The following is a 21,761-nucleotide window of genomic DNA, read 5'->3' on the forward strand; positions in this document are numbered from 1 at the left end:
GAGTATCTCAGGATACTCCATCGTATCTCCCTTTTTTGGCCCGTGTATCTATGCGACTGATTCTTAGAATCATTTTCGCATACTTAAGATCCGCCACCTGTAAGTCACTTACACTGGCGGATCTTAAATGTAATGACGCCGGGCGCCGCTAGATGGCATTTACGTGAAGGACACATTTGCGTATGCAAATGATCCTTCTACGCCGATTCCCGAACGAGTTCGCGTCGCGTAACCGTCGCTAACGTCGTTTGCGTAAGCGGAAATTTAGTCCTGCTATATGAGGAGTAAATTTCCGCAAGTCCCACGTAGGCCATGTTACGGATGGCGTCGGGTCCGCGTCGTGTTTTTTCGTCGGGTACGTCGTTTCCGTAAGTCGTTCTTGAATACGACTTTACGTCAATGACGCACACGTCGGCGTCATTGACGTTTTCCGCCGAGAACTGGAGCATGCGCACTGGGCTTTTTGAAGCCCGGCGCATGCGCAGTTCATTAGAATCGGGGGCGCGCTTAATTTGAATACAAGCCGCCCCCTTGGAGATCCGCCAGGCTACGCCAGGGCATTTACACTCCGCCGTCCCAACTTACGGAGCAAGTGTTTGGGGAATACAACACTTGCTCCTGTAAGTTGGGACAGCGGAGTGTAAGTGCCTTAAGCGCAGCCCGCGGATTTTTAGAGAAAATATGGGCCCTTATGTCCAAAAGAGTTGGGCCGAACATCCCCCGGATTCGCACCAAAACTCTCGAACATCACAAACGTTCGGACCCAAACCGCGAACGCTATTAAAGTCTATGGGACCGATTTTGAAAAACCAAAAGTCCCCATTTTGAAGGTTTATATGCAAGTTGGCCATAAAAAGGGTATGGGGGACCGGGTACTGCCCTGGGGGATGTGTATCAATGCAATTTTTATTTTATTTTTATATTGTTTTTACAGAAGCAGTGATTTTAATGATGTTTAAAGTGAAACAATATAAATGAAAAATTCCTTTAAATATAGTGCCTGGGGGGTCCCCTTAGTCTGCCTGTAAAGTGGCACATCTTTTCACAGAGTTATACTCACAACCTGAGGACCTACGGTTGTGCCCTGTATATTTACTCCACTCTAAAGACTCTACCGTCTTCCCTCTTGTTTTCTCTTTTTTATCTGGTGAACATTGCAGTTTTTCCTCCTGCCCAAACTCCTACAGAGGATTACCACACTACAAATATCACATGTTTACCTCTTCCAGGTCACATCGGCCTCCACATGGTTCAGGGTCACTGTCACACACAAGAGCTGGTTCTCTACCATGTACAGGAGTTCAGGGCGGTCTATGATCGCAGGTGCCTCCTCTAGATAGGGACCTGTAAAACCAATGCCACAATTACATTTTACATGAAGTCCTCTACTGTGAGTTACAGTGGTGTTCACCGTTTTATTTTCTATATTTGGGGTTCTTTTGTAACCACAGGAAAGCTGTATTCTTATTGAGTTTATTAGATAACACACCACCATGGTGTAAGACAGGGGTGCCCAACCAGAGGCCCGGGGGCCACATGTGGCCTGCGGAGCCCTCTGATGTGGCCCGTGACCTCCTGCTCTGGGATGGAATAGAATACTGTTATATATAGTTTATATATATGGGCATATCTGTTCTGCAGTGGTTACTGGGCTACTTTCAAACTGATCCACAGATGCAGAGCAGTTTATCTGCGGGTTACCTGCACTGTGCCATAGACTTCTGTTATTACCTGCGAGTTTGGTGAGCTTTCTGAAAGTCCACCAAGCCTGCAGAATATAATAGAAGTCCATTGCAAAGTGCAGGAAAGCTAAAGGGTACACTGTGTTGCACCCGCGATGCGGGTAAACTGCAGAGCATCAGTGTGAAAGCAGCCTTGGGACCCTTTCACACAGTCAGTACGACCAATTGGACCCCCTATATCTCCTATATATAATCTGTAGGCGATCGTCCCGCCACCTTGCCTATCCCCCTCCGAGGCTGCAGATGGGCACCAATCAGGCTGCACCGATGTCAATAGTGAGGCTGCACTCCTGGCAATGGTGAGGCTGCAGATGGGCACTGATTAGGCTGCATTGATGGGCACTGACACTTTTTTTGCTTCAAAGTTATTTAAAATGTAAGGTTTTTTTTCCTTAAAATTCCTTCTTAAAGTGAAGGTGCGTGTTATATGCCGTTAAATACGGTATATGCAAATAACACACCCGAGTTCATCTCTTCACCACACACAGCCACAAAGGCAAGAGAATTCTTGTTGGGCATTGTGTATTAGTGCTCAGACGAACACACTTAGGCCCGGATTCACGTAGAATCGCGTATCTTTGTGCGGGCGTAACGTATCCTATTTACGTTACGCCTCCGCAACTTTTACAGGCAAGTGCCGTATTCTCAAAAGAAAGTTGCGGCGGCGTAGCGTAAATAGGCCGGCGTAAGCCCGCGTAATTCAAATTGTGAAGAGGTGGGCGTGTGTTATTTAAATTAACCATGACCCGACGTGATTGACGTTTTTCACGAATGGCGCATGCGCCGTCCGTGGAATATCCCAGTGTGCATTGCTCCAAAGTACACCGCAAGGACGTATTGGTTTCGACGTGAACGTAAATTACGTCCAGCCCCATTCACGGACGACTTACGCAAACAACGTAAAATTGGTACGCCGCATGTACGCCACCATATAGCAGGGGTAACTTTACGCCGGGAAAAGCCTAACGTAAACGGCGTATCTGTACTGCGTCGGCCGGGCGTACGTTCGTGAATTCGCGTATCTAGCTGATTTCGATATTTCTAGGCGTAAATCAGCATACACGCCCCTAGCGGCCAGCGCAAATATACAGTTAAGATCCGACGGTCGGATCTAATAGAAATCTATGCGTAACTGATTCTATGAATGAGGCGCATAGATACGACGGCTCAGACTCAGAGATACAACGGCGTATCTCCTTTGTGAATCTGGGGCTAAGACTGCATTTTAATGGTTCGAAGAATGTCAGGCAAAATGGTCGGCCCTCACGCATGTTCACTTCATCAAATTTGGCCCTCTTTAAAAAAAGTTTGGACACCCCTGGTGTATAGAGTAGTCTGTGCTCTGGCTAAGCTCACAAGTGATCCATAGAAAGGACAGGCCGGACACTCGACAGCTTCTCCATAGAAAATATTTATTGAAGCATTACAGCAGTAACATCATCCAAAAACTGACACGTTTCGGCCTTAGGACTTCATCAGAGCAGTGATGAAGGTCTTAGGCCGAAACACGTTAGCATTTTTGGATGATGTTACTGCTGTAATGCTTCAATAAATATTTTCTATAGAGAAGCTGTCGAGTTACCGGAATGTACTTTCTAAGGATTTCTGATGTATGCCTGAATACATTCTAACTTCAAAAAACTGAAATCACTAATGATTATGCTTCGTGTATAACTAACAATAAAGTATATATTTCAATTTCAACTCTTTTTGCGGTTCATCCATCGCTCCGTCGCTATGCAGTCTCTTACCCCGGTCCAGAAGCTTAACACTCTCGCTGGGAGGAGATGGCTTGCTGTGTGCCGTAGCAGTGTAGGTCACCACCCGGAACAGATACTGGTGCCCTATGGTTAATGCTTTGACTGAGTAGCTGGTCTCTTTCACATTGGTAGCAATGACTGTCCACTGCGGAGAGCCCACCACTTGCTGCTGGATAGAATAAGTCAGCTGATCCAGGTCTGCAAGAAAGGAAGACAACAGAGATGTACCGGAGTGTACTTTTTACATGTTCATGGCCGGTGAGGACCAGTATGGGGTCACAGCCAGTAGCTTAGGCATTATTTTTTATATTTTTTTAGAAGCATGAAATTATGGGATAGACTTGAGATTCAAACCTATAACAGGATCCAGCCATTTGGGGGGATTCCATCGCAGTTTGACAGTTTTTCCCGTCACAGATGCGATAATAGGGGGGCCATCTGGAGGAGTTGGGACCACGTCTGGAAAACGGGAAGAAATAAAAAATTGTTTCAGTTAGATTCGGTATTTACATCATTTCATTTAGTTACGTTTTTTTTTTTCCCGTTTAACCACTTAATCACCGCCCTATAGACGAAAGACGTCTACAAAGCAGTTCCTTAACTCTGGGAGGACGTCCATGGACGTCCTCCCCTAGGGCGCGCACACAGGAATGTCCGCATCACGGATCACGGTAAATCTCCGCTGATAGCGGCGGTTTACCACGTGATCGCTCCATCCAATGACGGAGCGATCACTTGTAAACAAACCAGCGTCATGTGATGATGCCGGTTCCTCCCTCCCCTCTCTGTACCAAACGGTACAGTGTGAGAGGAGAGGGGGGGGGGGAGAGAGCGGATGCAGCACGAGTGCTGTGGGCTGGATCTGTGACAAATGCAGTCACAGATCCAGCCATCCATCTCTGCTCAGCCATCCCTGCCCCATAACAATACTCTGCAACATAACCAAACTGTGCAATACTCTGCAATACCCCACACTACTCTGCAATACCCCACACTACTCTGCAATACCCCACACTACTCTGCAATACCCCACACTACTCTGCAATACCCCACACTACTCTGCAATACCCCACACTACTCTGCAATACCCTACACTACTCTGCAATACCCCACACTACTCTGACATACCCCACACTACTCTGCAATACCCCACACTACTCTGCAATACCCCACACTACTCTGCAATACCCCACACTACTCTGCAATACCCACACTACTCTGCAATACCCCACACTACTCTGCAATACCCCACACTACTCTGCAATACCCCACACTACTCTGCAATACCCCACACTACTCTGCAATACCCCACACTACTCTGCAATACCCCACACTACTCTGCAATACCCCACACTACTCTGACATACCCCACACTACTCTGACATACCCCACACTACTCTGACATACCCCACACTACTCTGCAATACCCCACACTACTCTGCAATACCCCACACTACACTGCAATATCCCACAATACTCTGCAATACCCCACAATACTCTGCAATACCCCACAATACCCTGCAACGTCGCCTATGGGGATTTTTAAGTAGCGAAGTTTGGCGCCATTCCACGAGCGTGTGCCATTTTGAAGGGTGACATGTTGGGTATCTATTTACTCGGCGTAACTTCATCTTTCGCATTATGCAAAAGAATGAAGAAAAATTCATTTTTTTTTTCAGAATTTTCAGTCTTTTTTCTCTTATAGCGCAAAAAATAAAAAACCCAACGGTGATTAAATACCACCAAAAGAAAGCTCTATTTGTGTGAAAAAAAGGATGACAATTTAATTTGGGTACAGTGTTGTATGACTGAGTTATTGTCATTCAAATTGTGAGAGCACCAAAAGCTGAAAATTGGTCTGGTTATGGGGGGGTTTACGTGCCTGGTAGTCAAGTGGTTAATTAGTTTTAAGAATTCATTAAGTTTGTTCGCATTCAAATCAATTTGAATTTTAATTCCATTCAAAATGGAATTTATTCTATTTGAAATTAGAATTTTGGAAGAAAAATAATTTCTATTCTATTGTTTTTTTTTTCTCTTCTATTCTTTTATTTTCTATTCTATTCCAATCTATTTTTTATTCTATTTTAATTCAAATTGATTATATTAAAATTTTAAGGAAATGGTTATATTCTTTCTATAATGATCTATTTTATTTTGTTCTATTGTGTTTTTTTTTATTCTATTCTATTATTTTCGTTTTAGTCTATTCTATTCTATGTTACGCTATTCTTTTATTTTAGATTTTTAATTTATTCTATTCAAATTTCAGAAGAAAGTTATATTCTTTCTATTCTTTTATTTTCTTTTTAGTCTATGATATTCTATTTCTTTTCTTTTAGATTTTTAATTTGTTCTATTCAAAATTCAAATTTCAGAAGAATTCTTTTCTATTCTATTCTTTTCCATTCTATTCCATTCCTATTTTCTTTCCTTTTTTTATTTTTTTTATTATGTTTTTGTACGAATACAAAACCTTACACACTTTTCCAAAAACGTTTATACATTACATTCATAAAAACACATAAAACACAAGAATGAAACCATCCATTACATATACTTCCTATTTTCTATTCTATTCTTTTCTATTGTGTTCAAATCTATTCAATTTGAAATTCGAATTTCAGAAAATAGTTATATTCTTTCTATTTTATTCCTTTCTCTCTATTCTATTCCTTTATTTTCAATTTTATTCTGTTCTTTTATTTTCTATTCTATTTTGTTCTGTTTTACTCTATTCTTTTAATTTCTGTTCTATCCCTTTGTTTTCTATTCTATTTTTTCTGTTCTTTTATTTTCTATTCTGTTTTTTTTATGCTATTATATTAAATACTACTCTTTTATTTTCTAATCTGTTCTTTTCTATTCTTTTACTTTATTTTCTATTCTATTTTATTCTCTTCAGGAATTCAAATTTGATTAGAAAATTATTCAAATTTGAATCAAAAACGATTCGAATTACTGTATATACCCATTTTTTAGGCTGAAAAACTACCCCCTCGGCTTATACTCGAGTCAGCAGTAAAACAGCAGGTCTGCCGCTGTGTAATGCAGTCTGTTCGGCCGTCCATTGTAAGATAGCCCCGCCTCCTCCTCGCCTGTGATAGGCGGAACACTGATACAGTTTCCTAGCATCGTATCAGTGTTCCTCTATAACGGATGAGGAGGAGGAGGCGGGGCTTTCTTACAATGGATGGGAACAGACTGGATTACACAGCGGCAGACACACACTGTTTTACTAATGATAAGGTACGGCTGCATATGGATTACACAGCGACAGACACGCTGTTTTACTGCTGACTGTGGGCACAATTAGGCCCCATACACACGATAGAATCCATCCGCTGAAAAATCCCAGCGAATGGGTTTCAGCGGATAGATCCTATGGTGTGTACAATCCAGCGGATCTGTTTCCGCGGATTTTTCTCCCATGCGATGGATTTCCAGCAGATAAATATTTAAAAACATGTCTTCAAATCTATCCGCTGGAATCCATCCCAACGGATTGATCCGCTGGTCTGTACAGACTCACCGGATCCATCCGTCCGAAGGGATCCCCTGCATGCGTCGTAATGAATCGACGCATGCGTGGAATTCCTTATATGACTGCGTCGCGCACGTCGCCGGCGCGACACGTCATCGCCAGAGGATTTCGGCGCGGATTTCGATTCGATGGTGAGTACACTCCATCGCATCAAAATCCGCGCAAATCCTCGAGAGGATTTATCCGTGGAAACGGTCCGCTGGACCGTATCCGCGGATAAATCCTCTCGTGTGTATGGGGCCTAAGACTGCAAATGGGCATTGTTTATCCAGTAGCTGCTGCATTTTCCCACCCTAGGCTTATACTCGAGTCAATGTGTTTTCACATTTTTTTGTGGTAAAATTAGGTGCCTCGGGTTATATTCAGGTCGGCTTATAGTCGAGTATATACGGTAGATTAAAACATTTAAAAAATCGAATTCGAATTTTGGCTGATATTTTGTTTGTTTTTTTTGGATTCGTTTAAATTCGTTAATATGGAAATTGGGATACACCCCAATTTCCGAATAACAAAAAATGTGTCCGAATTGACTAGTCACTACTAGCTAGATTCAGAATGGCGAGCGCATACTTGCGGCGGCGTAGCTTATGGCATTTAGGCTATGCCGCCGTAAGTTAGCGAGGCAAGTACATGATTCACAATGTACTTGCCTGCTAAGTTACGGCGGCGTAGCCTAAAGCGGGCGGGCGTAAGGGCGCCTAATTCAAATTAGGCTGAGGGGGCGTGTTTTATGATAATTAGGCTTGACTCGACGTGATTGACGTTTTTTTGGAACTGCGCATGCGCCGTGCGCCTACATTTCCCAGTGTGCATTGCGGCTAAGTCCGCCGCACGGTCCTATTGATTTCGACGTGGACGTAAACAACGTAAATCCCTATTCACGGACAACTTACGCAAACGACGTAAAATTTTCGAATTTCGACGCGGGAACGGCGGCCATACTTAACATTACTATTCCACTATTTGATGGAATAACTTTAGGCCTGCTAATGCGTTACGTAAACGGCGTATCTGTACTGCGTCGGCCGGGCGTACGTTCGTGAATAGGCGTATCTACTGATTTACATATTCTACGCCGACCGCAATGGAAGCGCCACCTAGCGTCAGCCTAAAAATTACACTTTAGGATACGAGGGTGTAAGACACTTACGCCGCTCGTATCTGAGCCTAATTTAAGCGTATCTGGTTACCAGAATACGCTTAAATTAGCGCAGACGCAAATTCTGACTTAGGCTGGCGTATCTACTGATACGCCAGCCTAAGTCTCTCTGAATCTAGCTATACATGACTAGTCAGTACTCCTGTCAGCCTTGGAACATAAAGAAGGCGCCCAGTAAACCACTGCGCCCATGACAACCGTCCCTCCCGCCCACCTCTTGTCCTGGCCCTGCTTGTAATAATATCTCCAGCATGGAGTATTTTTCTTCTTTTTCTTACCTGTGACGTATAAGTGAGCATAACACGCGGCCTTGCCAACCTTGTTTGAGATGACACTCTTGTAAACACCGGCATGTGTGTGGCTAACAGATGGGAACACAAGACGATGGATGTCCTTATCTGAAGATAAATAATATGGTTTATAAACATTCGGGTAAAAGTAACGAGAAAATAAGGTGGGCACAGAGTGTACATGTTTTATGTTCTAATGTTCCAAAAGATCCACCACACAATCTTTCCTTATCAAGAAACACAAAGATATTTAACACAAAGAGTATGGGCCAGATCCACGAAGCAGTTAGGGCCCTTTCACACTGGTGCGTTTTTGCCGCGTTTTCGCGGTAAAAATAGCGCTATTAAAACGCTCATAAAACGCTCCCCATGCCCCTCCATTGAAATGAATTAAAAAACGTTGTAAAAACGCGGTAAAAACGAAGCGTTAAAATCGCAGTAAAACACCGCGATTTTAGAGCGTTTTACCGCGATTTTACTGCGTTTTTACCGCGTTTTTAATTAATTTCAATGGAGAGGGGCATGGGGAGCGTTTTAATAGCGCTATTTTTAACGCGAAAACGCGGCAAAAACGCACCAGTGTGAAAGGGCCCTTACGCTGGCGTATCTATTGATACGCCGCGTAACTGCTAGGTTGCTCCGGCGTATCTTTGTTTTGTATCCACAAAACAAGATACGCCTGAAGCTGGGCTAGATCCGACTGGCGTACGTCTTATTACGTCGTCGGATCTAAGGTGCATATTCGTCGATTTCCGCGTTGAGTATGCAAATTAGATAGATACGCGAATCCACAAACGTACGTCCGTCCGGCGCATTTCTTTACGTCGTTTCCATAAGGCTTTTTTCGGCGTAACGTTACCCCTGCTATATGAGGCGTAGCCAATGTTAAGTATGGACGTCGGGCCAGCGTCGAATTTTACGTCGTTTGCGTAAAACGTTCGCGAATAGGGCTTTGCGTAGAATGATGTTCACGTCGAAAGCATTGGCTTGTTGCGGGTTAATTTGAAGCATGCGCACTGGGATACCCCCACGGACGGCGCATGCGCCGTTCAGAAAAAACGTCATTTACGTAGGGTCAAGACGTATTAACATAAAACATGCCCCCATCTCATCCATTTGAGATACACTACGTCGGAGTAAAGAGTAAAGAAGCGCCGCGATACGTGGATCTGGCCCTATAGGTTTGGTGGCAAACCTCAACCGGCAACCTAGAGCCGAGAGCTGACCGGAAGAAAACACCTTCCTTTCCTCTTCAAGCTGAGAAGATCACACAAAGATTTTCCAAAAATCTGAAGCCAAAATGCCATATTTTGCATTGGATTATGGGAAATCTCAGGATGTTTATGGCCAACCTTATATTAGCAGAACAGCAGGAGCAGTCATTAGGCCAAATAATATGATCTGGTAGCTTAGACATGTTATGGTGGTGACAAAACCAGAACCCAAACTGTACTACTCTTTCCATTGACATGCACATTTTTGGGGGCTCTTTTGGGGACACACATGGAACAAGAGCGATCATCTACCCAGATAGCCAGGATAACTTGCCACAAATGTGTGCCACGGTTGAATTGTAAGCCTTGCTGCACATTTTTTACTGGAAAGTTGTACACTTGCAGAACACTTAAATCACAAGTTCACTTTTCCATTTTGTAGCAAATTTGCAAGTCTCTAGCAAGAACAAAGTTGCAGTGGTGAGGCTACAGAAAGAGCTCTGCAAGTCCACAGCATGAAAATTCAGCCACAGTGACCCCCTGTGGTGGAAGGAGGATTTTCTACCACTTTCTTTTGTATCTCTATGAGAGGTAGCAAAAGAAAATCCCCCTAAAAAATTATACCCATTAATGATAACCATTTCTGCCAGACTGCAGCAGAGGGACTCCCTATAAGGGAGTAAGAGGATTTGCCCGCTCAACCAGCCCCGTTAGTCCTTCGTCTCTCTTTTTAGAGACCGCGTGGTCAAAGTGCGTGCATGTTAACCCAATTTCGAGTGCGTGTGTAAGTGTGGTGGTTTTTGTGGGAGGGGGGTGGGCGTACTAAGCGCAGGCTTACCTCGCATAGCACACCCACCGGGAGCCGGGCTGAGACCACCAAACTCAATTCACATGTTGCCGAGACCGGGATCCGAACCCCTAGCTGCAGAGGTGAATGGCTTGTCAGCGCAGTGCCAATCGCGTTGAGCCACCGCAGCTCCCAATGATAACCATTTCTTACACCAGGGGTCACCAAACTTTCTAAACAAAGGGACAATTTACTGTCCTTTAAGGGGGTTGGACTGTGGCTAGTGGGAGAGGAATATGCCCTGGCATCAATGAGAGTATACAATGCCCCATCATTGGCATTGGGGGGGGGATTTCCCCATTGTTCTGTATCATGGAAAGGAATAGTGCCCCGTCATTGATATTAGTGGGAGGAATAGTACCCTATTATTGATGTCAGTGAAAGGAATAGCGCCCGATATTGGTATTAGTGGGAGGAATAGCACCCCATCACTGGGGTCAGTTGGAGGAATAGTGCCCCACTGTTGGGGTCAGTTGGAGGAATAGTGCCCCACTGTTGGGGTCAGTGGTAGAAAAAGTGCCCTATTGTTGGTATCAGTGACATGAATTATGCCCCATTGCTGGTGTCAGTGGTAGGAATAGTGCCTTGTTTCATTAGTAGGAATAGTGCCCCAAGGGCCGGATAAAGGCAAGCAAAAGGCCACATCTGGCCCCCGGGTCACGATTTGGAGAACACTAGACATGTGCATTTGTTTTCGTCCGAATGCATTTTTGTTCAAATTTCAGGTATTTTCATTATCATTTTAACAAACGATAACGAAAGCACAGAAAACGAAAACCAAAAGCTTTATTTTCGTTTTCGTTGCGGTCGAATGTGCCTAACCTTAACTCTATTAGTACAATATTATTCTACATAAAGAGAAAAGATTCGACATTATAGAGACATGAAGAAGAGTCGACATAGAGAGAAAAGATTCGACATAGAGAGAAAAGATTCGACATAGAGAGAAAAGATTCGACATAGAGAGAAAAGATTCGACATAGAGAGAAAAGATTTGACATTATAGAGACATGAAGAAGAGTCGACATAGAGAGAAAAGATTCGACATAGAGAGAAAAGATTCGACATAGAGAGAAAAGATTCGACATAGAGAGAGAAGATTCGACATAGAGAGACATGAAGATTCGACGAAGTAGCTAAAAACATACGATCGCAGCAAGCGGACATTTATGGTGAAATGCTCTGCCCATAGGCTATAGAAGAATTCTAATGTTGGTTGACTAGTAATAATAATTAATAAACATAATTATTATAAGTCATACAACATTAGAATTCTTCTATAGCTTGTAGGCGGAACACTCGACTGGAAATGTACGGTTGCGGCGTCGTACAGTTTTGTTGCTCCGTCAAATCTTTTTTTTTTTAAAGATTCCGTCGAATCTTCTTAGAACATTCAACAGACACCATAAGCCTTTAGGCTAGGTTCACACCTATGCGAATTGAGTGCGGTTTAAACCGCATCTAATTCGCAGGACATTTCAAAATACATTGTTTTCAATGAGGCTGGTTCACATATGTGCGATGCATTCGCACTGCGTATTGCCTCCAAACCGCATGCGGTTTTTATGTCTTGCGGTGCGGCTCAGGTGCGAATTCAGTCCCATTATCTTCTATGGGTACGCATCTAATTCGCACATGTGTTCAGTTCTCTGCAGGAGTTTCTCTCATTCAGCTCAATACAATTCTCCCCCACTCTCCTCTCACCCGGAAGTTCTCCCAGGTCTCCAAATTCGCACCTGATCTGCAGCTAAACCGCAGTTGATCTGCAGAACACCCTCTAGAGAAATCTGCAACGACAACGCAGCTCAAAAAAGCAACGCACTAGTGTGATTCCGGCCTCAATGCCAGATTTGACCTTAATTAATTTGGATTTTCGGACGAATGCATTTTTTTTACGAAAAACGAAATAAATAAAAACGAATTTCGGGAGTAACTAAATACATTTATTTTTCGGACGAAAACAAAATTCCGAAACAAAATTTTTCAGTGTGCACATGTCTAGAGACAACTGCCTTACACTATGCAACTGAAAAAAAGTTTATTTCCAGAATTTAGATCCACTGGACAACCATCTCCCAATTTAGTGCCCATGTGGTAGCTCCCAACAGTCCCTAACAACCATAAAAGATTACAGGAAAAAGGTGATTGGCCAGGACAAGGAACATTATCTGGTCACAGGAGAGAGAGAGCGGGACTTTAAATGAAGCATGTGCAGGGATCAGATTACAATGGTAAGGAAGAACCTGGTTAGAAATTTTATTGTTTCACCTGTATTACAGTTTGTCTAAAAAGGCATTTTATTTATAGCCCCCCCAAAAAAAATACTTTTTTCTGTATTAAATACCCCAGTTTTTTCTGTCAAGTATATATGTTTACCACATTTCTTTAATAATGCAATATAGTCATGGACGGTGCATTATTTTAAAGTTTTGAAATTAATAACTTATAACTTATTCCAGAATTATTATTTCCCCCCCTATCCATTGTAATCTGATCCCTGCACATGCTTCATTTAAAGTCCCGCTCTCTCTCTCTTTATTATACAACCAGGGATGGAGGTGGTTTACTAACCACCTCATATAAAGTCACAAATTTAACCCCCCCCCCCTTTTTTCCAAAATTATGAGGGATGGAAGCATGTGAGCTGTGGGACTCGTTTGTTTAAAACAGGTGTCTGCATTGATTTTATCCATTGCTGCAGTTTTTTTATTTATCTTTTATTTCTTACCAGGCATAGGTGCAGGCGGGGACACACCCCCAGTCACCTGTCCTCCATCTACCTATCAGTTTGTACATGCCTCCATTGAGGAGACTTAAAAGGTTTAGTTAGGACTGCAGATCGCAGAGAGCCTTGTCGTTGGCTTTGCAGCTTAAAACATGTATTTGCAAATGCGTGCAACTAATCCTCTGCTTTTAACATACAGAGTTAGACTGTTGAACTTGGCTTGCTGTTTGGGTGGTAAGGAAGAACCTGGTTAGAAATTTTATTGTTTCACCTGTATTACAGTTTGTCTAAAAAGGCATTTTATTTATAGCCCCCCCCCCCAAAAAAAAACTTTTTTTCTGTATTAAATACCCCAGTTTTTTCTGTCAAGTATATATGTTTACCACATTTCTTTAATAATGCAATATAGTCATGGACGGTGCATTATTTTAAAGTTTTGAAATTAATAACTTATAACTTATTCCAGAATTATTATTTTCCCCCCTATCCATTGTAATCTGATCCCTGCACATGCTTCATTTAAAGTCCCGCTCTCTCTCTCTTTATTATTATCTGGTCACAGTTTCTTGCAAAATACTTCCCCCTTCCATCTCTATTGCTCAAAACAAAATGTTCATGCAACCAGAGCACTCCTGTTATAAGGCAACGCTGAGCCACGTGACATTGTGCACGCACACCTTACATCTATGGTCAGCTTCAGAACGCATGTCAGAGTTCTGCACAATTTTATAACATTTCAACAAGAGAAATTCTCACATTGGGTCATTCTGCGGTCATCTGTGCTCTGGATCTTCTTTCCATTGTGGTACCAGGTGATGGTTGGATATGGTAAGCCAGTTACTTGACATTCCAACTGAACCTCACGAGACTCCACCACATCGAGGTCCTGCAGTGGTCGCAGGAAATCCGGCATGAGCACTCCCTCCACCTCAATGTCTTGCACCTCCGGTTCTTCTGGGATGGAAGGCATCTTTTCAAGCTTGGATCTGAAGGGAGTTATGATATTATTGCAAGAAAATATAAAGTATTAAGATGTAGAAACCTAAACTGTCATTTTATTTATTCTCACATTACATCAATTGTTCATCTTATGTTTCCTCTGAGTGCCCTGTAACCATTTCCCCCAAAGTGGTAAATGAGCTCTACCTGGTCTACTGAACTCTGGTCAACTTGATGTAAATGAAATAAAGCTTAAAAAAGAACAGTGGTCAGGATATAGAACCTTTAAAATGTTCATATTCTAAACAAGCAGCAGAAAAGCCCTCGCTGAACCCTGTATCTGCAGGCACTTTGGAAAAAATCATCCTCAAAGTGTACAGTAGAAAGCACGTTCACTTTGGCCCAGATTCTCGTAGAAACGCGCAAAACTGTGCGGGAGTAACGTATCTCATTTACGTTACGCCGCCGCAAGTTTTACAGGCAAGTGCTTTATTCACAAAGCACTTGCGTGTAAAGTTGCGGCGGCGTAGCGTAAATCACCCGGCGCAAGCCCGCCTAATTCAAATTAGGCGGGTAGGGGGCGTGTAGTCTTTAAATTAAGCGCGTTCCCGCGCCGAACGTACTGCGCATGCGCCATCTGTAAAATATCCCAGGGTGCATTGCTCCAAATGACGTTGCAAGGACGTCATTGGTTTCGACGTAAACGTAAATGGCGTCCAGCCCCATTCACGGACGACTTACGCAAACAACGTAAATTTTTAAATTTTGACGCGGGAACGACAGCTATACTTAACATTGGTTGCCCCTCATATAGCAGGGGCAACTTTACGCCGGGCAAACCTGACGTAAACGTCGTAACTTCACTGCGTCGACCGCACGTACGTTCGGGAATTTGCGTATCTAGCTAATTTGCATACTCGACGGGAAAAACGACGGAGGCGACACCTAGCGGACAAAAAAAAATTGCATTTAAGATCCGACGGGGTAATCTGTCGGATCTAATGGATATCTATGCGTAACTAATTCTAAGAATCAGTCGCAGATACGACGGCCCAGATTAGGACTTACGACGGCGTACATGGCGTTGTGCCGTCGTAAGCCCTTTGAGAATCTGGGCCAATGATTTCAGGAGCTCTGCTCACTGTACTCTAGACATGTGCAATTCGTTTAGTTCCGAATTCGTTTTTTAATGAATTTTGACAAATTAATTAATTCCGAAATTTCCAAATCTCCAAATTTTTCAATTTCCGAATTTTCAGATTTCCGAAATTTCTAATTTCAGTATATTCGAATTTCCGAAATTTGTAAAAATGTAGGAAATTTGGAATTTCGGAAATTTCAACATTTCGGAAATTTCAACATTTCGGAAATTTCAACATTTCGGAAATTCAAACATTTAGAAAATTTGAAAATCGGAAATTTGAAAATTCAAAAAAAAAGTTCTTTCCCATGTGGAGGCGGATTTTATTGGGGTGATAAAAAACCTGGTACAGTTCTTACATGTGTGATGACGTGGAAAGTCTAGGTTCCTCTACATAGAGCTCTGCAGAACATTCCTCTTCACCATGCTGGTTGCGGGCAGTGATGGTATATTGCCCCTCATCTTCACTGGACACATGGGTGATGAGAAGAGTATGGTGCCCCCTCTCCTTCAGAATATGGAATGTCTCGCCCTCTTCCACTGGCTGATCTGTTAGTATGGAAAGGGAAAAATTAAAGTAATATCAAACCCTCCTTTTTAGTTTTTCTAATTATCTGACAATTATCTGAGAATTCATCTGACAATATATACTGGTTCACACCAGGGGCGACCCGGCAACCTGTCAGCCTGACATGTAGCGCTCCATTCAGTACAATGGAACCATTTTAATAGGAGCGACTCAAGTCGCTCCGACATAGAAAATGGTTCCTGTACTACTTGGGGGCGACTTCGGAGCGGCTTGCATTGATGTCTATACAGAAGTCATTGTGCAAGCCGCGCTGATGTCGTGCTGTATGGGGCGGCTTCAGAGTCAGACGGGAGTCGGGCGACTTTGAAGCTGCCCCTGTGTGAACCGGCACTAGGAGTTTGGCCAATAGAACACGACAATAATAACAATGTACATTTTATTAGTACATCATCGTGACAAACTAGCAGTGATGGGTCCAGGGGTGGATGGTAAAAAGCACCTGGGTGGATGTTGGTCAGTCTACTAGGTACGAGGTAGACGAAAATGGGGGAGGCCTCAGTCAATAGATTACAAAACATATTACTGGTTACAGTGGTGGTGGTTTTTTGTTTGGGGGTGCGGCAAACATCCACCCCCCGCGGCACCTCAAGCCCCCCCGGTCTGCCGGTCCACTGCCACTTACCCCATCGGCAGCGGGGATTGGTGGGCACATCGGGAAACGGCGGGCACATCTGGGATCAGGGGGGAAAACAACATCAGGGATCGGGGGCACACAGCAGCCAAGATCGATGGGCACATTGGGCAGGATATCAGGCTGTGGCAGGCATCTGGCAGCGTCTCCTGTGTCCTCTTCTCTTCTGAGATCACGGCGGCTTCCGCTGTGCATCTCCTCCCCTCCTCCTAGGCGCCCAATAGGATCGCCTGACCTTTCAGCCAATCAGGAAATGGGTATTAGACCCGCGCTTCCTTATTGGTGATTCAGTGTTAGAAAAGCAAATATTAATTTGCTTTTAAAACACACCTGGGTTTGGTCTGAGCGCAATGCTCTGCACTCCGAGCCCACCCTATTTTGAAGCCTATTAAAGCGGTGGTTCCCCCTTAAAAACAACTTTTTCTTATTCCACTGCCCCCCCACATTCCATCACGATTAAGGCTCTTAATATTTTTTTCCTGCTGTACATACCTTAGTACAGCATATTCACCCGTGCATCCGGGTTGCGAGTCCCGCGGGAGTGGGCGTTCCTCACATGCTGTTGATTGACGGTTTGCCCAAAAACGAGCTCACCCCCGTCGCGTAAGCCGCGTCACAATTGGCGAAAGGAGCCGAACGGCGATGCACATGCGCAGTATAGCGCCGACTCGCCGTTCGGCTCCTTTCGCCAACCGTGACGCGGCTTACGCGACAGGGGGGAGCTCGTTTTTGGGCAAACCGTCAATCAACAGCATGTGAGGAACGCCCACTCCCGCGGGACTCGCAACCCGGATGCACGGGTGAATATGCTGTACTAAGGTATGTACAGCAGGAAAAAAATATTAAGAGCCTTAATCGTGATGGAATGTGGGGGGGCAGTGGAATAAGAAAAAGTTGTTTTTAAGGGGGAACCACCGCTTTAAAGTCTATGGCTCGAATTAGGTGCTTCAAAAAAATACCCCCGCCACTGTAATTCATGTGCCCGGCGTCCTGACGCATGAATAGGGGGTGGCCGCGGCAGCTGTGGATACTGTAGATTCATGCTATGCATGAACCTACCCATAAACCATATAGGGGGTTGGGTGGATAGAGGGGGCGTCGCCCGTGCACCCCCTAAATGGATGGGCCGCCCCTGACTGGTTAAGTGGGGGGTAAGACATCAATGGGAGGGTCATTGGTTAATCACTGTGTGTATTGAAACATATATATATACCTACAGGCAAGGTTTAAATAATAAATTCTCAAACCTTTCACCCCCTCCTGCCCAGGCCAATTTTCAGCTTTCAGTGCTGTCGCACTTTTAATGACAATTGCGCGGTCATGTAACACTGTACCCAAATGACATTTTTATAAAAAAAAAAATCCCACACAAATATCACTTTCTTTTGCTAGTATTTAATCACCGCTGGGTTTTTATTTCTTGCTAAATAAACTAAAGACAAAACATTTTGAAAAAAAATAATATGCTTTTTTCTTAATTTCTGTTATAACATTTTGCAAATAAATAATCTTTCTTCATAAATTTAGGTCACATTTCTTTGGTGAATATAGCCCAAATTAGTGTATATTATTTAGTCTGTAGGAAAGGTATAGAATCCGAAAACTTTGGGCTATACGAAAATCGATCAATCCTGATGCGTTGACGACCTATTTCATTTCTTAAGACCCAAAAATGCCAGGACCAGTACAAATATCCCCCAAATTACCCCTTTCTGGAAAGTAGACAGTCCAAGGTATTTAGTAAGAGGCATGGCGAGTTTTTTGAAGTTGCAATTATTTGCAAAGTAAGGAAATTTTAAAACAATTCACTATTATTTTTAAATCTGTACATATAGTCACCAGTGCAGTACAGCGCCACATATCACTGGTGTGTCGGTGATCAGGGACACTGATTGGTGACAGTGTGTAAAAAATAATAATCTTTTTTAATTTTTTTCTTTTTAATCCACATTTTTTTTAACTTTTTTTTTACTTGCGCCAATGCTTGTAAAAGCATTGAAATATTTAGCATTTAGATACCTTGGCTGTGTAGGCCGTGGCGTTGTGTTAGCTGCTATTGTAGACAAAATGTGGTACATAAATGGCAGTTGTAGTTTAGATGTGTGGACATCTCCCTTTTTTTTTTTTTTGGTTCTCAGTGTAATGAAGTCACCTATTCATTTGGGGGAACGCCACTCCACACCTCACCTTTGGACCCAATAGAACCAGTGGGTCTATTTAGACTCGAACAGGGATTCAGGCAGCGGGATTTGGAATTGGGCAGGAGGCGACCTGGCTCGTCACATACCGGAAGGTCCTGGGCCCCTCTACTCTCCACTCCTTCGGATACAAGGGACGCTCGGACATTACTCCATCCCCACACAACTCTATAACCAACAAAGGGGTCTACATCTAGTTCATTACGTGGTTTGAATTGCGATTCGCACTACTCTTCCTCTGTGGCACCTGATGACGGTTGACAACCAGAAACACGTCGGGCATACACACATCATCTACTAGGAGAGTGCTTTTTTGTCTATTTGCCATTTGTCTGTGGCATATGTACTGTTTTATCGTTATTGTTTTTGCATTTGTTTATGTGTTGCTTTTACATGCACCGTGGGTGCGTGTTGTGTGCATTAATATTAACCACTTCCCCACCGCGCCATAGACAAAAGACGTCTACAGCGCGGTGGAGTTATTCTGGGAGGACGTCCCTGGGACGTCCTCCCAGAATCCTTCACTCGCGCGCCCCTTGGGGCGCGCTCCCGAAATCATCTGTGAGCGCCGGGTCTAGAAGACCCGGCGCATCACTGAACGCGGTAAATTGCCGCTGATAGCGGCCGTTTACCACGTGATCGCTCCGTCAAATGACAGAGCGATCACTTGTAAACAAACCGGCGTCATGTCATGACGCCGGTTCCTCCCTCTCCTCTCTGTACCGATCGGTACAGTGTGAGAGGAGAGGGGGGAGAGCGGAAGCAGCAGCAGCTGCTGTGGGCTGGATCTGTGACAATTGCAGTCACAGATCCAGCCATCCCTCCCTGTGCAATACTCTGCAATAACACCAATACTCTGCAATACCCCCCATACTCTGCAATACCCCCATACTCTGCAATACCCCCCATACTCTGCAATACCCCCCATACTCTGCAATACCACCCATACTCTGCAATACCACCCATACTCTGCAATACCACCCATACTCTGCAATACCCCCAATACTCTGCAATACCCCCAATACTCTGCAATACCCCCAATACTCTGCAATACCCCCAATACCTGCTAATATGACAGAAACAAGATTTTTTTTTTTTTTTTTTTACAGAATTTTCAGTCTTTTTTCTTTTATAGCGTAAAAAATAAAAACCGCAGAGGTGATCAAATACCACCAAAAGAAAGCTCTATTTGTGGGAAAAAAAGGACAAAAATTTCAGATGGGCACAATGTTGTATGACTGAGTTATTGTCATTCAAATTGTGAGCACCGAAAGCTGAAAATTGGTCTGCTTAGGAAGGGGGTTTAAGTGCCCAGTGGTCAAGAGGTTAAGTGCCAGTATCTGTACCAATTCCCATTAAAGATCGATTTTATACCTCGACACTTTGTTTGGCCTTTAAAATCCCACCCAGGGGGAGATACTCTCTTTCAGTGTAATGAAGTCGGATCTGATCTCCAGGCTCTCTGTACTGCCCCTTCTCCTTCTGTTACAGCCAAGTCTCATCTTTGTACACTTCCCACATATTTGTATGGAGGGTCTACTAGGGGATCATGACACCATAAAGCTAGGGCACTCTTAATGGGAATATGCGGAGAATGCACTCCACTTCAGAAAAGAGAAACCTGAACATTTAACTGACAGCAAAGGCCTGGCCATCAAGGCCTTGGCAGACCTCTTTGCTAGACTCATGGGAAGCAGTAAAGTCATAGCTGAGCACCACACACTGTCTATAGCCATTGAAACTACAAAACAGATGGTGTCAATGGGAGGAATTGCCCTATCGTTCGTGTTGTTGTGAGGAATTTTGCCCCCCTCACTGGTCTCAGTGGTGGGAATTATGCCCCATTGTTAGTATCAGTGGATGAAATGGTGTCCAAGGGCCAGATAAAAGCAAGCAAAGGGCCACATATGGCCACCGGACCGTAGTTTGGAGACCACTGATCTAATCGCTTATGGCGGAAGTGTGAGTGGGGCATTAGTAGTAGATCCAGGCCACAACAAGAAGAGACATCTTCGCAGTGGCATCCTCCCCAGGCAAAGTCCAGGGACCCTTTTTAGAAGGATGCTCAAAATATTTTTCCCTTACCCTCAGTTCACATCAACACAACAAACACCCAGTGACTGGCTCAGGCTCTTTCACAATAATGTCGCGTACAGACGATCGAAAATTCCGACAACAAAACCGTGGATTTTTTTCCGACAGATGTTGGCTCAAACTTATCTTGCATACACACGGTCGCACAAATGTTGTTGGAAATTCCGAACGCCAAGAACGCTGTGACGTACAACGCGTACGATGGCACTATTAAAGGGAAGTTCAATACCAGTCGTGTTAGTAGAAGTTTGGTGAGAGACGATTCGCGCTTTTTAGCCTCGTGCTTTTCAGTCCGTTACAGCGTGACGAATGTGCTATCTCCATTTGAAACGCTAATTTTACCAGACCGAGCAATTCAGTCTCGTACTTGATTCAGAGCATGCGTGGAATTTTGTGTGTTGGAATTGCCTACACACGATAAGAATTTACGAGAACAGATTTTGTTGTCTGAAAATTTGAGAACAAGCTCTCAAATTTTTGTTGTCGGAAATTCCGAGAGCAAATGTCCGATGGGGCCTACACACGGTCGGAATGTCTGACAAAAAGCTCCCATCGAACATTTGTTGTACGCGGCATTACTGTTGACGGGTGGTAAAACCTGTGGTTGAGTTATTTCTTAGCGTTCCCCTTTAGCTGCATAGGCAGCGTTTGGGGGGTGTACATATGCCATGGCTGCCATGCTTTGCTCCTGTGGCAGAAATTTTACCTACTGTACCCCACTGAGCAAGACCTACTCAAGTGATTGGGGCTATTCTGTAAGCACATCGCAACCGCGTGCAATGCACGCGGTTGCGAAATGCTAGTACAGGGTTCAAGGGGTTAAGACAGGCAGTGAGGAGGCCATACAAATCCTTCTCACCACCTGTCAAATGCTCTGTGAAGAGCGAT

General features: G+C 43.9%; 1 protein-coding gene across 1 annotated transcript in view; it reads right to left on the minus strand.

Moving 5' to 3' along the window:
• SPEG (striated muscle enriched protein kinase) overlaps positions 1-21,761 on the minus strand; it is a 382,864-nt gene that overhangs the window by 96,139 nt on the left and 264,964 nt on the right. The window contains exons 12-17 of the mRNA XM_040358128.1: positions 15,721-15,910; positions 14,038-14,267; positions 8,484-8,603; positions 3,857-3,961; positions 3,494-3,700; positions 1,221-1,344 (exon numbers count right to left, since the gene is read on the minus strand). Of these exons, the coding sequence (XP_040214062.1) occupies positions 1,221-1,344; positions 3,494-3,700; positions 3,857-3,961; positions 8,484-8,603; positions 14,038-14,267; positions 15,721-15,910 (976 nt within the window). The remainder of the gene's footprint in view (positions 1-1,220; positions 1,345-3,493; positions 3,701-3,856; positions 3,962-8,483; positions 8,604-14,037; positions 14,268-15,720; positions 15,911-21,761) is intronic.

This window comes from Rana temporaria, chromosome 6, assembly GCF_905171775.1.
Source record: "Rana temporaria chromosome 6, aRanTem1.1, whole genome shotgun sequence".
Classification (NCBI taxonomy): domain Eukaryota; kingdom Metazoa; phylum Chordata; class Amphibia; order Anura; family Ranidae; genus Rana; species Rana temporaria.